The 16713-nt window shown below is 38.1% G+C and overlaps 1 protein-coding gene across 6 annotated transcripts in view; it reads right to left on the bottom strand.

Moving 5' to 3' along the window:
* The window catches only part of LOC126457360 (schwannomin-interacting protein 1 homolog), a 1975729-nt gene that overhangs the window by 8072 nt on the left and 1950944 nt on the right, over positions 1-16713 (bottom strand). For all 6 annotated transcript variants that reach the window (XM_050093596.1, XM_050093598.1, XM_050093593.1 and 3 more), the window contains 2 exons: positions 11480-11591; positions 4359-4458 (listed from right to left, as the gene is read on the bottom strand). In XM_050093596.1, the coding sequence (XP_049949553.1) occupies positions 4359-4458; positions 11480-11591 (212 nt within the window). The remainder of the gene's footprint in view (positions 1-4358; positions 4459-11479; positions 11592-16713) is intronic.

Raw genomic sequence — 16713 nt, 5'->3', positions numbered from 1 at the left:
TTTAAATCCTACTCTGAATTTTTCTTTTGTTTCCTTTACTGCTTGTTCAATATACAGATTGAATAACATCGGGGAGAGGCTACAACCTCGTCTCACTCCCTTCCCAACCACTGCTTCCCTTTCATGCCCCTCGACTCTTCTGCCATCTGGTTTCTGTACAAATTGTAAACAGCCTTTCGCTCCCTGTTTTTACCCCTGCCACCTTCAGAATTGGAAAGAGAGTATTCCAGTCAACACTGTCAAAAGCTTTCTCTAAGTCTACAAATGCTAGAAACGTAGGTTTGCCTTTCCTTAATCTTTCTTCTAAGATAAGTCATAGGGTCAGTTTGCATCATGTGTTCCAACATTTCTATGGAATCCAAACTGATCTTCCCCAAGGTCGACTTCTACTAGTTTTTCCATTCGTCTGTAAAGAATTTCCATTAGTATTTTGCTGTTGTGACTTATTAAACTGATAGTTCAGTAATTTTCACATCTGTCAACATCTGCTTTCTTTGGGATTGGAATTATTATATTCTTCTTGAAGTCTGAGGGTATTTCGCCTGTCTCATACATCTTGCTCACTAGATGGTAGAGTTTTGTCAGGGCTGGCTCTCCCAAGGCTGTCAGTAGTGGTAATGGAATGTTGTCTACTCCCCGGGCCTTGTTTTGACTTCGGTCTTTCAGTCCCATTCTTCTTCTACTATATCTCCTTCCCCCAGTCCTGTCAATCGTTCCGTAATGCTCTCTCTGAAACTCTCTACAACCTCTGTTTTGTCAGTTTATCCAGGTCCCATCTCTTTAAATTCACACTTTTTGCAGTATCTTCAGTTTTAATCTACAGTTCACAACAAACAGATTGTGGTCAGAGTCCACATCTGCCCATGGAAATGTCTTACAATTTAAAACCTGGTTCCTAAATCTCTGTCTTGCCATTATATAGTCAATCTGAAACCTTCCAGTATCTCCAGGCCTCTTCCATGTATACAACCTTCTTTCATGATTCTTGAACCAAGTGTTAGCTATGATTAAGTAATGCTCTGTGCAAAATACTACCAGGCAGCTTCCTCTTTCATTTCTTGCACCCATTCCATATTAACCAACTATGTTTCCTACTCTTCCTTTTCTTACTATCAAATTCCTGTCACCCATGACTATTAAATTTTCGTCTCCCTTCACTGTCTGAATAATTTCTTCTATCTCATCATACATTGCATCAATTTCTTCATCATCTGTGGGGCTACTTGGCACATAAACTTGTACTACTGCGGTAGGTGTGGACTTCATGTCTACCTTGGCCACAATAATGCGTTCACTATGCTGTTTGTAGTAGCTCACCCACTCTTACTTTTTTATTCATTATTATACCTACTCCTGATTACCCCTATTTGATTTTGTATTTACAATCCTGTATTCACCTGATCAGAAGTCTTGTTCCTCCTGCACTGAACTTCACTAATTCCCACTATATTAACTTTAACCTATCAATTTCTCTTTTCAAATTTTCTAACCTACCTGCCCAATTAAGGGATCTGACATTCCACGCTCCAATCCATAGAACGCCAGTTTTCCTTCTCCTGATAACAATGTCCTCCTGAGTAGTCCCAGCCCAGAGATCTGAATGGGGGACTATTTACCACCGGACTATTTTACCCAAGAGGACGCCATCATAATTTAACCATACACTAAGGCTGCATGCCCTCGGGAAAAATTATCGCTGTAGTTTCTGCTTGCTTTCAGCCATTCGCAGTACCAGCACAGCAAGGCCGTTTTGGTTAATGTTACAAGGCCAGATCAGTCAATCATCCAGACTGTTGCCCCTGCAACTACTGAAAACCCTGCTGCCCCTCTTCAGGAACCACATGTGTCTGGCTTCTCAACAGAAACCCCCTGTTGTGACAGCACCTACGGTACGGCTATCTGTATCGCTGAGGCGCGCAAGCCTCCCCACCAACGGCAAGATCCATGGTTCATGGGGGGAGGAGGGGGGGGGGGGGGGACAATAATCGGTATGATTTACATATTTGTGTCATATTCAGTATGAAAGGGGTGCTCAAATGGATTTGAAGTCTTTATGTGAATACAGTAACAAAAACATGAAAGTAGTACAAACTGTAGTGTGAATACTTGCGCAGAGGGGTACCCCCAATAACAAGATGAGATTTCTTATGGAAATGTGAGCCAGACAGTGTCTTCAAAAGATAAGACTTCTTCATTATAATTTTGCAAGCAATACTTTTTTTTGTACCTGGAACAGAATTCTCTGACAACTGTTACAAAGAAGTCTTACTGCCATTGAATAACTCTGTCTCCTGAAGAATAATGCATAGTTTGATTATAGTTTGATTTCCTTTCCTCTTGTACTGTTAGTATATGCTATGATGAACAGCATCTTGTTGGAATGACTTTTCCTCTTTTTACCATGTGTCTGCATCTTAGATGAACCAGCCACTTCCTCTTCTGCACATTATTTTTTAATTACAAACATTGACAACAGTGTTTTTATGTATCCTCAAAGTGTCTGCTGTCCTTTCTACCTTCATTAGAACCAGTAAATTCACACCATAGTCTCTCTTCTCCTTAAAATATTCCTACACCACACATACTTGCATGTCTGACCACACAAAAGTGAGGTGAGCAGATCACTGAACATTCGGTTCAGTAACCACTCTTACCTGCATACTTCTATTGCAAGCTTGAGACATTCTGTATTGCAAAACAAACTCACTACACAGGGAAAGAAGCACACAATGGAAACAGATTGTAACTGTTGGGTTACTGGCCACAAGTGTTGTCTGTAACTGGCTACAGTAACTGCTACCTGCAATAGCAGAGTAATTTGACAATGGTGAACGGAACAGAACAAATGCTTACTTTGATTGGTTGTTGCTATTGTAGCAGCCTTGTAAATAGTTAAACGACAATCACTATGTTATTATGATCCATGTATACTTTTGGTTTACTTAATGAACTGTCAGCTAGTGGGTTTCTATGTTAATTGCTGGACTGTAATGGAGGATAATGAGCATGTTATAACTTGGCTCTTACCTACATTAATGAGAAAAAGTAAATGAGGCAAACACAAAAATTTGAGAAAACCACATAACAAATGGGTGTTCAGCAATGTTGCCTCCTTCGGGTGATAGATCTGGACTGACCCTAGAGAATGCCTTTCATTACAGGAAGTTATTTGATAATGAAGACTCCAGGATGAAATAACAATGTGAATATTAGGATACTTTGCACCTCACCATGTAGAGGTGTTGCTGAACAACAGACACACACATTTAATACTAGACTGCAAGATTTTAGCTATGCCTGCCCACTATGTTTACATCTATACTCTTCAAACAATGGAGAGGTGCATGGCAGGGGGTACATTCCATTGTTCCAGTTATTAAGTTTGTTCCATTCCATTCACATATGGAGCGCAGGAAGAATGATTATTAAAATCCCACTGTGTGTGCTACAGTTCTTGCGATCCCTATGTGAGTGATACATAGGAGGTTGCAGTATAATCCTAGATTCATCATTTAAAGTTGGTTATTGAAACTGTGTAAGTAACCACACACTCCCATCAGAAGCAGGGTCACCTGTGAAAGCAGCCATGTAGTCTACCAACTTAGCAGCAACCACTGTGCAACATTCTTCGAATGCATGACTGCTGAAAAAATTTCTGTCTGCATGAATGGCCTTCACAAAACTGTGGACAGTGGTAGCTAGACCATCCAGTTGCCTAGCATGGCAACTTTCCTGAATTGGCAGGTGGGAAATCTCCTTGAAACATACCCTTTGTTCTCATGAATCCACCCTCTCCTTAATGTTTGTTAGTCCTTAACATCCACCTGCCTCTGTCTCCTTCCCTGCTCCCACTGCAGCCTCGCACATAGTCATTTCCCTTTCTCTACTCCCCCCCTTTCCCCCTCCTCATCACAGCTCTCCCCATGCTCCACTTAACATGTCCCCCCATCCTTCCACAGGCCACGTTACACATCTTCCATCACTCCTATCTTGCTCTCTCTCCCACGCCACGTCTCTTCTGTATCCACACTATCCAACCCAGCCAAGATCACCACCTGCTCCCAGTGAGGCCATAGTGCCTGGAGATGACAGTGGTTTGTGTGTGATTTTGTGTGTGTGTGTGTGTGTGTGTGTGTGTGTGTGTGTGTGTGATGAATGGCATTGTCCAATAGCTAAAAAAATGTAACAGTTTACTATTAGATGTGCCTTCTGCTATTCAACATCTCCTTTATGTGGTTAGAAGCAGTCTAAGAAAGTTGTCCACCAACTACATTCAGTAATTACTTGAATGTAACAGATTTTATAAGAATTTTCATTTTAAAAACTAAATTATGTTACAACTAAAACACCATACTTACAAATATCTTGTGAGGTCTTCAATATCAACAAGCATAGAATCTTGCTCCATGTGCAGATCATCACGATCCATCAGGAACTTAACCAATCCTTCATTCAAAACTGAAACAGGTTTTTTAGTACTTTAACCACGGTGAACATTGGCTGACATCTATAGTGTTTAAAATCTAGGCATGAGAAACAAGTAATGAATTTAGCTAAAAAAGTGATTTACTATCATTTGCATACACAATGATTCTATTTTCATATGAAAAATACACTAATAATTGATAAAGCATGGATTAAAATCATACGCCTGAAATACTACTTGCATCAAGACTATATTGATAAAATAAAAGAAGCAAGTAGAGCAAATTGTTGCAATTAAGTGAGTTTTCAAGCTACATTTAAATTCAGAAAACTGAAAGCTGGCCTTGGTTTTACAAGGCAAATAACAACAACAAAGAAAGATCAAATATCATTAAAATATATATCAAGCAGACTGCATTATATTAAATTATTTAGTACTCCATGGGTACTCTATGAACTGTTACCCAATAATAGGTGGTCTTCAGCTTCATAATACAAAGTGAATTTTTTAGTCCTCCTTCACTTCCCCAATATTTGCATATCACTTTTGAATGGTAGCGAGCTTTCACTACTAAACTTAAATTTTTGTTGTTGTTGTTGTTGTTGTCGTTACAGACAAGGATTGTATTCAGTTACATTCAGGTAAATCTGTATGCTGCCCTTTGGCTTGCGTTTCACAATTGTATTGTACAATGTAAACAAACTACTGTATCAATGCACGAACAAAATTTCTAACTTTGATAGCAGCACAAGTCTACTAATATTAAAAAGCATCCTTCCTTTACTCGCACTGAATGCGTGAATTTCATTTGTGAAATGTGCTTATTGTGACTTAAGTAGGACTGGTTAACGTAGGTGATTGCGATGAATGCACAGAGTGTGGTGTAAGGTTTGTGTTTTGATGATAATGAAAGTGAATGGAAAGGGTGAAACTTAATGCCATCACATAGTCTACTTCGTTTCAAAAAACATGATGGGAGATGCTTAGCTTAACATCCAACAAATGGATCACAAGCAACAGTGTCATTGGTCTTCATTCCATGACATACTTCAGTGAGATTTGGAATTTAACCCAGGACACTGGTGCAAAGTATGGTGATCAGTAAATTTACACAGTGACTTTTCTACATCTCTCGCACCATTCCTACCACACAAACTTTTTTGTGTAAAGGTGGGCAGATTTCTAAGTGAATTCATTTGACTGAAAGCAATGGAGACAAAAACATTTAATGACCATATGCAACACATCAGGAAGTCTATGGGAACAACCAATAACAACTGTTCACATAAAATAAAACATCCCAATGTAAAAGATTAGTCCATTTCTGTTGTTGCAAAAATATTGCATATGCCTGGTGGAAAACACCTGGTGATCCACAGCTGCATGTGAATGGTGTATCACACACTAATAATGGCAAAATGTAAAGTTCTGTGTTCTGGCCTTAGACATGCCAGTTGGGCCCAACCGACCACCATGTCATCTTCTACTAATGACATTACTGGATATGGTATGGAGGGGCATGTGGTCAGCACACCACTCTCCCGGCCACTGTTGAGTTTTTTTTATCTCAAAACTGCTTCTAATTGATCAGGCAGCTCCTCTGTTGGCCTCAAGAGGATGAGTGTGGTGCTTTGTGTACTAGTCCTCCAACAAAGGGAAAATCCCTGGCTGTACCAGGAATCGAACTGGTAACACCCAGATGGCAGTCAGCCCTGCTGACCACTCAGCTACAGAGGTGGAAAATAATAATGGCACCAGGAGAATAAAAACTAGTTTGTGAATTACTCAAGGAGTGAACCATAAAGGATAAGAATTCTGCACTGAAAAAATTAATTCGAGCAAATCTCAGGATCAATAATTTCTCCAGCTCCAACTGACATGCTGTATCAATGCAGTTCCACAGTTCATTGGTGGATGCTGAAGATGGTGATTAGAGGGCCAGATCCCAGAATAGTAAGAGTTCCCTGCCTGGTTTTGTTGGTGACACACAGCAAATACAAAGGCAATAAAAAGATACTGCTCCTGGAAAAGCACAAACATGAGCAGTACAAGACCAAGTGTTAGCCTACTGGAAGATTATGTCCTCAGTGAACAATCAGTTTGGGGGAACATCTGCAACTGATCATCATAATGCATATGAAAATCACCACTTCACTTTATGGCTTTTATTTTTTAAGTCATGACTGGTTTCGGGCAAACAAATGTCCATCACCAGGTGCAATTACTGAAAGCAGACAAGTGAAGTATGCTAGAAATAAGTTTTACATGTGCTTGTATGCATAAAATAATGAAAACTAATGAGGATTATCAGATATAAAATTTTAATAGCAGTCAGGCTAGATATGGTGAAAAGAGAGAGAGGGGTCAGTTGCAATACTGGGGTGACATCTAATAATAAAACAGAGAAACTGCCTAGGTAAAGATGCATGGTATAAGATATGAACCAGAACACATGTTGTGTGCTGCAACCCCAAGTACAGTGAGACTGGGTAGAGTTGAGATGACCAACACAAATGAGCATAGAGCACTGAGTGGTGCCCACAAAGGAGGGAGCTAAATTGCTAAACTTCGGTGTGACAGTACTACGGACTTCCGTTAGGACGACTGGAAATGAATGGCATGAGACAAACTAACCTGACCATTCACATTTAAATTGATAATTGTTCATCCAGAACTAGAGAGAAAATATTATAAACTGATGTAAACAATGCAAAAGATATGTAGAAAAAGTGTAATAAAGGTGATTCAAAGAGCAATAAATAATAGAACTAGTATTTTGGTTCTTATCCTATACCATGCCTGAAGAGGTGGTTTCTATGTTCTGTTATTAGTTGTTGCTACAGTGTTGCAACTTACTCCTCTCTCACTTTTCACCATATACAACCTGATCACTGTTAGAATATTATACACAGCAGTCCTCATTAGTTTTCATTATTTTATGAATACAAGTGGATGTAAAAATTATTTTTAGCACACTTAATTTCTTTTGCAGTAATCACACCTAGCAATGGGCATTTGTTATCCCAAAACTGGTCATGACTTAAAAAATAAAAGCCTTAAAACTGAAGGGGTGATTTTCATTCCTATTTCTCAGTTTATGGCAAGAAATCACATATAGGTGCCATCTCTTCTATGCTGTCAAAATTTATAGAAATGTCATGGTCTGTCAATTTGAAGTGTGATTTGTTAACACTTTGGAGACCAAAGCCGAGCATAGCTCAGGCAACAACTTTGTGTTAAAAAAAACTGTGCCTGAGTATAGGTTGGGCTACGATTTTCTTGACTGTGAGCTGCCTTTCACTTCAAAACTGGGTGCATTTTGTATGAAAACAATGTACAGACATCTCACAAGCTGTTTCTTGACTGGTACTTCCTTCTGATGTCAATTTCAAAAGAAACATTAGTGAGTGTATCAGCTGCTCTCGTGACTGGCTGAGTGATTGCACGGATATAATTTCATGTGCATACTCCTTAGTTTTCACAGTTCGCTGTAATTTTGCTACAAATGTATCACGTTTGTTGAATGAGCAAGAAATTTTGGAAGTTCAAGAGCAAGAAATTGCTCAATAACTCACCTCGCACTTTTTTCATGGAAGGATAAATTTTAAATTTTGTAATCTAAGAAGAACTAAAGTAAACATGAAAAATAAATCTTGAAGCTTGGCCCTTTTATAGCATGCATTACTGTTTTCCTAAATCCATAACAAGCACTATAGCCCCCTTTTAAGTGTCTGAACCCAACAATGTCACCAGACCTTTGTGATCTGCTAACGTATGTTACCAAGGTGTACCACAGTACATATAACTGAACAATTTATGATCACCAGGCAGTCAAGTTGCCATCCCCTTTGCTGTTATGTTCTTTCTCATCAGGTTACCTGATACAAAACAGTTGTGGAAGCCTATAATGTTATCATTATTAAATCATTTGCTATCACCATTCATAATATTTTGTTTCTTTAACTTATCTTGCTCATGATACTTTTTGGGAAATACTTACAAATTTCTGGTGTGTGTGTGTGTGTGTGTGTGTGTGTGTGTGTTTTAACTATATTTGACAAGTTAATCTGATGTTGCAAATGTCACAAAATTGTCAAACAAACATTTGCAATCTTTCTTGATATAATTCAAATTATGGGTTACTAGTAACTCGTATATTTTTTCCTTGTGTGGTTTGTACCTTTTCATTTTAGTTTTGTTCAGTATTATGGTAATTATGAAGGAAAGGAAGCCACTTGCTACTGGAATCTGTTTCATTGTGGTCACTGCATGAAAAGAAAAACAATTCTTGAGAAAGCTACAAAATTATGAGAAAGAATTGTTGGTCAGTACTTACCATCTGAAAGTGAAATTCTCATAATACATACATATAAAAGTACAAGGAATTATTCTAACCTTTGGAACTATTAGTTCCTTCCTCAGGGAGGAAAGGAGGATAGGTTGGGGAAGTACAGGTTATAAAGACCCAAGGATGAGAGGGACACTCCTGTAGTCAGGATGAGGGGAGACATCTCATTCTGCAGTCTGAGAGACTTGTGCTTCCTGTCAAATCTTACCCAACCCATCCCTTTTTGTTCCTCAGGAAAGAATCTTATAGGCTCACGTGTGTCTATCACCAGTGCTAAGAATTTGACCTCATCCAGGCAAGTACTGGCCAGAAGTTCTGTTTATTTCCTGTTATGTTGTCTATGTTTACTTTGGTTGCTCTGTGTATCATTGATCTATATTTTGACAACAATGTGTTTCAGGAATTGTGGTGTTTGTCAGCGGTTATTTTTTACAAAAAATATTTTCCTTTTTTCCCCTCAGTGGTTTTAGAACGTATGGAGAACATCATCTGTGTTCAATGTTATTTAATATGCAGTGTAATTTCAACATTAGTTGTTTATGTTCATAATAATTTTGAACTCTATGGAGAGCAAAATGAATGGAACAAATTCAGGAGAATTGAAGATCTGCAATGAACACAACAGCATTATTGTAACTGTCAAGACAAAGAAGTACAGAAAAGCTAGAATAATAGACTGTGTGTTGTATAGATGTAAGGGGTGTATACAACATTTAGCATTATGCTCCAGTTGTGGTGACTTCTGCAGTTTAATAAAATGATGATGATGACTCATGCACTGACTGTCATAAATGTTGGAAACAAACTCATCCAGTCATTATTCTTTGTTGAAATTTTCTTTTTTCTTTTTTGCTTTGTAAACTATTTGCATATTGTTAGATTTCTGCTATTGATTTGTATTAAATCTTATTGTCTTCTGTAAACACACACACACACACACACACACACACACACACACACACACACACACACACACAGTGGCGGCTGATGTGTAAGAGCAAAAGAGTATGTGAACACCCTCACTTTCGACACCTTGTGAATTTATTGATTATTTTTCTTTGAATGCTGTTAAACATAACATAGATGCTGCAATCTGAAAGATATGGCCACATACGAATTTGATAATCAACGTGCATGGTTCATAATGTGCACAGCTAGCCCTTGTCAGTCAACTAGAAGCTTATGGCAATGCCACCAGGTGGTAGCACGCTGTGGCAGACTTTCATCCCCATTCGCTGGGCATAAATCCTACTAGATGATAGCCCACTCCTCAGATATGCTAATTCGCTCACTATACACTGTAGTAAAATTACATAGGATGTCAGTATATGTTAAAGTTGTACTGACAGTAAACCTATTTTATGGTTTCTGAATGAGTTACAGTGTATATGTTATGAATTTTATCACACAGAGAATCATTAGGGCCTAAACCATATCACTGTCTATTTTGACATGGTAGCATTTATTCATTTTTCTGAACTCTGTTGATCTTATGGTGAGTCAGGTTTATCTGTGCTGAAGGCTCACACTGTATACATGAAAATTCACAAAAAGTGTATCACTGGTTTCTCTCATATTCACTTAAGTTTGGGATCAACGGCAATTTGCTTTAGGCCCTTATGGATCTCATCACCCCATTTGTATTCTAGCCAGGTGACCATGTTGTAGACATTATTACTTGAGTTTAATCATTTCCACAAATGGCGCTTTGTGTTTGGAGCTGGTTGCATGCCATGTAAACATGAACTATGTTGAATCCATTTTAAATGCTAACAGTTAAGTAAAGATGTGATGATGGATCATGAGTCGTGTTTGCATAGCTCAGTCAGTAGAGCACTTGTCGGGGAAAGGCAAAAGTCCTGAGTTTGAGTATCGGTCTGGCACACAGCTTTAATCTGCCAGGAAGTTTCATATCAGAGCAATCTCCACTGCACTGTGAAAAACCTCATTCTGGGAACAGAAAAGTTAATTACCAGGAAAAGTTAGCTGCAAATGAGCTAGGGTCTCGAAAAGCAGATCCTGTGACTGAGAGAGCGATGAAATCAAATGAGTGCGACTACAAATGAACATTTAACAAGGAAGTGTACAGTTAGTACATGTTGTTGTGTGGGTGCAGTGTAAGAACATTTGATTTTCAGTCTGGAAGTAAATTTGTGAACTAATATATGTGTTAGGGATCTTGTACATTTGTCTGAAAAAATGTAAAAGCATGAAAACTCCCACAACGAAGCAAAATGGAGAGTTGTGAAAGCTTACACATTATTTCATTATTGCCCTAAATTGTACATAATTATGCACAATACAACAAAATTCCACAAAAACAATTCTTCCTTTTGTCAGATAAGTTATGCATATTACTATTACTGTTGTTATTACTATTGGCAGTGGCTTTTGCTGTATAAACTTGTTGATAAGCATATAAACATATATGCTTATCAACAAACAGATGCATTAATTTCACTCTCAAATTTATCTGAATCTAAAAACTTTGTGAAAACCAGACTGTATACTCACAATACTCACAAGTGGCCACTGCTCCCCCCTCCCACACACACACACACACACACACACACACACACACACACATGCACAGAGAGAGAGAGAGAGAGAGAGAGAGAGAGAGAGAGCGCAATTATTTCAATCTGATTGTTAATATATAAATGTAATAATTCTGATTTTATCAAATGGTAGATGCTATTTCATACCTTCAATTTGGGTGTGCAAATCATTTACAATAACTTGAAGTTGAGCAACATTCATTTCTGTCAGCAACTGCCTGCTAACACGTCTTCTGTCTTCTGGGAATGGGATGCCAACCTGAAAACAACATAATTTTATAAATTGATAGCAACTGCTGCAACACGAGTGAAAATGATTACCAATCTGAAAAAAATGGAAAAGAAAAGACAACAAGGGAATGAACAGTTTAATACTCATCGAAAGTGAGTGAAGGGGGAAGGGAGATAAATGTAACAAAATTTCTAAGATAGCGCTACACAGAAGTAACAGAACAGTGTGTTTATGTTGTGGCATTACCATATAATAATTACAATTATTCTTTTTTTATTTAACCAGAGGACAATCACTATTTTTATTCATACTATTACTGGTTTTGATTGTAAGCTACAATCATCTTCAGATGAAATGTTGCAGAATACACATCTATGTAACACCTGGGATGCACATGTCCTCTCTCTTCAAGAAAAATGCAGTAACTGTTATAAATATAGGAGAATACTGCTTAAGCAAAATTGCCAGCAAATGGCAGGGGGTTATAAAATGAAGCCATACCAGATTACATACTTAAATGAAACACATACAATTCAATTATTTCATCAAGTAGTATAGTATTCCACAAAACTATCCCACATATAAAGCTGACACTTGACTTATAGTATTGTACAACATGTTCCAATGTAACAAATACAAAATTTCATTCATCTCAATGGCCTTTCTATGCTAAGCTGAGAACGTTCCATTTTACTCTTGTACTACAAGACTTTGTCATAAATATATACAAAAAATATAACTTCCATCCACAAGTTGTCAATCTTTCAAATACTTTCTTAGTGAAGTGAACAGATTCCCAACAAATGTTTTCTTTGTGTATGAGAATACAGCTACCTAATACACTGATTAAATTTCCATCCATAAAACACACACTAGTCAAAATGTAATGCTGTTAGATCCCTTCCTGGATTTTTCATTGTTTGACACTAGTCAGAACAATTTTTAATTTATTAATCATTTATAATAATGAGAATCAAGATAACACCTATGATAAAATTAGAGCATTTCTTCAACAGAGCCATGAAGAGTGACAGCTAGCAGATTTTCATCTCTTTATTTTGTACTTTTGACTATTACCTCAAATAATATGTAAATCAAAGGCAGAAGCAGGAGAAAGGAAAGGAAAGGAACTCTTGATATTACCTGCATTGGAGCTTTATGCAAAATCAGCAGTGATGAGTGAAATACAAATACAGAATCTATTGCTTGCTAGGCAGTTGCATTAACCACTAACCTACCCGGACACAGTGTCTATCACAAATGCACGGACTTTCTTGGCATGTTCCCTGATCGACCCACACAACCTAGTGCCACCTATCCACAGTCCCTGTCCATGTCCTGTATGCTAATTTTAGATTTGCACTGAAGGTCGGATATAAATGTGCATGTGCACTGCAGGTTGGCTTCATAGCCCACTGAGGTGAATCAGTTACATGAATATGTGGTGGACACCATACGGAATCATCAGCTGTGATACATACTATGTAAATTGAAGGTGGCGGGGGAGAAAAGAAATGAAAGGAAAGGAACTTATGCACCATTTTACATTGTCAAATGCTTATTCCAGGCCAATAAATCCTATGAAATTGTCTTAAATTTTCTTAAGTCTTGCTTCTATTATCAGTCACAACGTCAGAACTATCCTCTATGGTGCCATTACCTTTCCTAAAGCCTGAAGCCTAATCTAACATATCATCAGTTTTCTTTTAATTTCTTCTGTACTTTATTCTTGTCAACAACTTGGATGCAAGAGCCATTAAGCTTACTATGCAATAGTTGTCACACTTATCTGCCCTTGCTATCTTCAAGATTGTGGGGACGATATTTTTCCAAAAGTCTGTTGATATGTCTCCAGACTCAGATTCTACACACCAACCTGAATAGTCATTTCATTGACACTTTCCCCAGTGATTTCAGAAATTCAAAAGGAATGTTACCCACCCTTCTGAATTATTTGGTCACAACTTTTCCAAAGCTCTGTTAAATTCTGACTAATACTGTCTTCCATTTCCACTCCCATTTCTTTCTCAATCAGGTCACCAGGTAACTCCTTCTCTCATAGAGACCTTCAATGTATTCTTTCCACCTACTACATGACTACCTGGCAATTAAGTACCTAGCAGTACTATTCTCTCTTCTGCACTTAATAGTGGTATTGCCATTGGACTCTTACTGTTGATGACCTTGTTTTTAATTTTGCCAAAATTTGTTGTAACTTTTCTGTGTGCTGAGTCAGTTATTTCAACAAACTTTTCTTTTTATATTTCTTCACATTCTTCCAGCAGCCATTCTGACTTGGGTTCCCCAAAGTGTCCTTTTTTCTTTCATTCCAATGTGGCTTACATTTCTATACACAGGAATTTTCCTGAACATTTCTGTACTTCCTTTTTTCATCAATTAACTGAACTACTGCTTCCATTAACCAAGATCTCTTCACAGTTACCTTCAATATACCTATGTTTATCTGCTCATTTTCTTCTGAAATTGCTCTTTTTAGAAACATCCATTCCTCTTCAACTGCACTGCCTACTGTGGCTGCATTATCACAGTATCAATAGCCTCAGATACATTCAAACGTATCTTATCATTCCTCAGTACTACAGTACTCCACTTCTTTGCACATTGATTCTTTCAGATGAGTCTATTAGACTAAGCCTGCTCATCATTACTAAATAGTGATCTGACTCTATATTTGCTACTAGGTACACTTTACAATCTAACGTCTGATTTTGCAGTTTCTGTCAGATCATGAAGCAATCCTGCTGGAATATTCCCTTATCTCCATGCCTTCTCTAGGTATACCTTGTCCTTTTATGATTTTTGAACAATGTATTCACTATCACTAAATGAAATTTATTGTCAAAGTCAATTAGTGTTTCTCCTCTTTCAGTCCTACTATTAAGCCCATATTGTTCCTCAACTCTTTCTTCTATTCCCTACCCAACTATCATGTTCCAGTCAGTTATGATTATTTAATTATTGTCACATTTTGCATACTGAATTACCTGTTCATTATCCTCATATACCTTAGTCCCTCTTCATCTTCTACATGTGATGTCTTCATGCATAACTGAACACAACCCTATCAATGAACTGGTCACAGTAATTCACTCGCTGCCTTCCTTTCCTGTCCATAATGAATCCTACTCCTGTTAAACTGTTTTCTGCTAACTGGAAATCCTTATCCCCTTTCCATTTCACTTCACTGACCCCCACTATATCTAGACTAAACCCTTTCTAGCTTTCCTACCCTGTTCAAACTTCTAAAATCCCACACTCCGACTTGCAGAACATTTTAATTTTGTTGGTTATTCTATCTTTTCTAATGATTACCTCCCCATTAGCAGTCTTCCCCCCATAGATCTGAAAAGGAGACTAACAGGCCAGCAGATGTTCCATTTTCTGCCACCAGGTGAAAATATGATACTGTAAGCAGTCAGAATGTGAAATGTTTCTTGTTTTTACGTCAGTATGCTGTTTGTTGCTTGGTGACGCATGTTGATTTCTTTCGTAAAGAGACTGTTGGTGTAAAGGGTAAGAAGGTTGAAGTTTTCTGTACAAAACACAGTGGTTATTGAACAGAAAGACTGTGCACTGAAGATAAAATTGTTTTATCAAGAAGGCAGCAATAGCAGTTCTGTAATGTGACAATATCGCTGGCAGAAACAGCTGCAAACAGACCCCATGTCAGTAAATGTGCTACAGGATATGATCAAGAAATCTGAAGAAACTCATGAATTATGTGGTGCAAGAGGAAGAGGGAGGTAGCCCTTTCCCATGACAGTTGTTGTTAAAGTTTCTGTAGCTATAGCCAACTGTGCAGTATGCGCCTCAAATTCTGCAGCCAACAATTGATCTATATTATGGGAATTGTCACTCTCCTGGTCAACAGTTCAAAAGATTTTATGCCATATTTCACATGAGTACCCCTGCAACATTCAGAAAGAGCACCAAATGAAGCCCCAAGATAGGCTACAATGCCGCGACTTTGCTCTTCGTTGCATGATATGTGGCTGGAGAATATTTGTTGGACAGATGAGGACATTTTACTCTGTACAGTGCCTTGAATGCAAAGAACTGTCACACATGGGGTTCTACGCAGCCACATACACTGCAGCCAGCTTATGTGACTGTGTGGTAGTGTTTCACAAGCTCCTTTATGCTTGGTCTGTTTTTCTTCAAGAACTGACACTTTTCAGGCCTGTTAAGTGTACAGTGACATTTGCTTAGGCCTGTTAAGTGTACAGTGACATTTGCTTGTTATAAAGACCTCCTTGTACAACACATGATTCCAGCTTTGCAAGAACGCAGCTGTCTCCACACTACTATTTTCATACAAGATGAGGTAATACCACATGCCACTTGACAGGTGAAAGATTTGCTTCAAGAAAACTTCGGTAAAGAGTGCATCATCTCTAGGTAATTTCAAGATGAGTGGCCTTCCAGACCCCTGACTTAAATCTGTGTGACTTCTGGTTGTGGGGACATCTGAAAGATAGTGTCTATTGGGGATGTATCCAGACTCTTCCTGATCATAAGGACAGCATACGATGATACATCACTCTGATTACACTGGATATACTGCAAGCAACTGTCAACCATGCTGTGTTATGTATGCAGCATGTGGCTGAATCAGGAGACCATATTGACCACATATTGTAACTGGTAGCAATATCCTCCAAACAAATGTGCCACAACCACTGTCATTATGTGTTTGATCATTCCTATCACTGCAGCCACACCACATTCTGGCTGCTCACAGTGACATATTTTTACCTGGTGGCACCAATTAATGAACATACCTATAGTGTCAGCATCCTGGGATGTGTACAGAGCACACTGCAGTGCTCAGAATACTGTCAATTTAATTGTAAACATCTGGAATATCACAAAAATTAGAAGGATGATACACTGTATGATTTTATTAAACTGAGGCCTGGGTGGATAGGATTCTCATTTTTATAAAGACTGATTAAGGGCATGTATGTGAGAACCAATCAGGGACACACAGGAAAGAAGTCCCTCCTCTGCAGCATACATTCACAAAGCAGAAGTCATTTATTGCCTACAATAAGATTTATACTACATGAATGTCTGGGTGAAGACTGAAGCCCAACTATTCACAAAGAGCTACATTTATGGCTTTATT

Source organism: Schistocerca serialis, chromosome 2 (genome assembly GCF_023864345.2).
Source record: "Schistocerca serialis cubense isolate TAMUIC-IGC-003099 chromosome 2, iqSchSeri2.2, whole genome shotgun sequence".
Classification (NCBI taxonomy): Eukaryota; Metazoa; Arthropoda; class Insecta; order Orthoptera; family Acrididae; genus Schistocerca; species Schistocerca serialis.
This window is presented reverse-complemented; position numbering and strand designations above follow the sequence as displayed.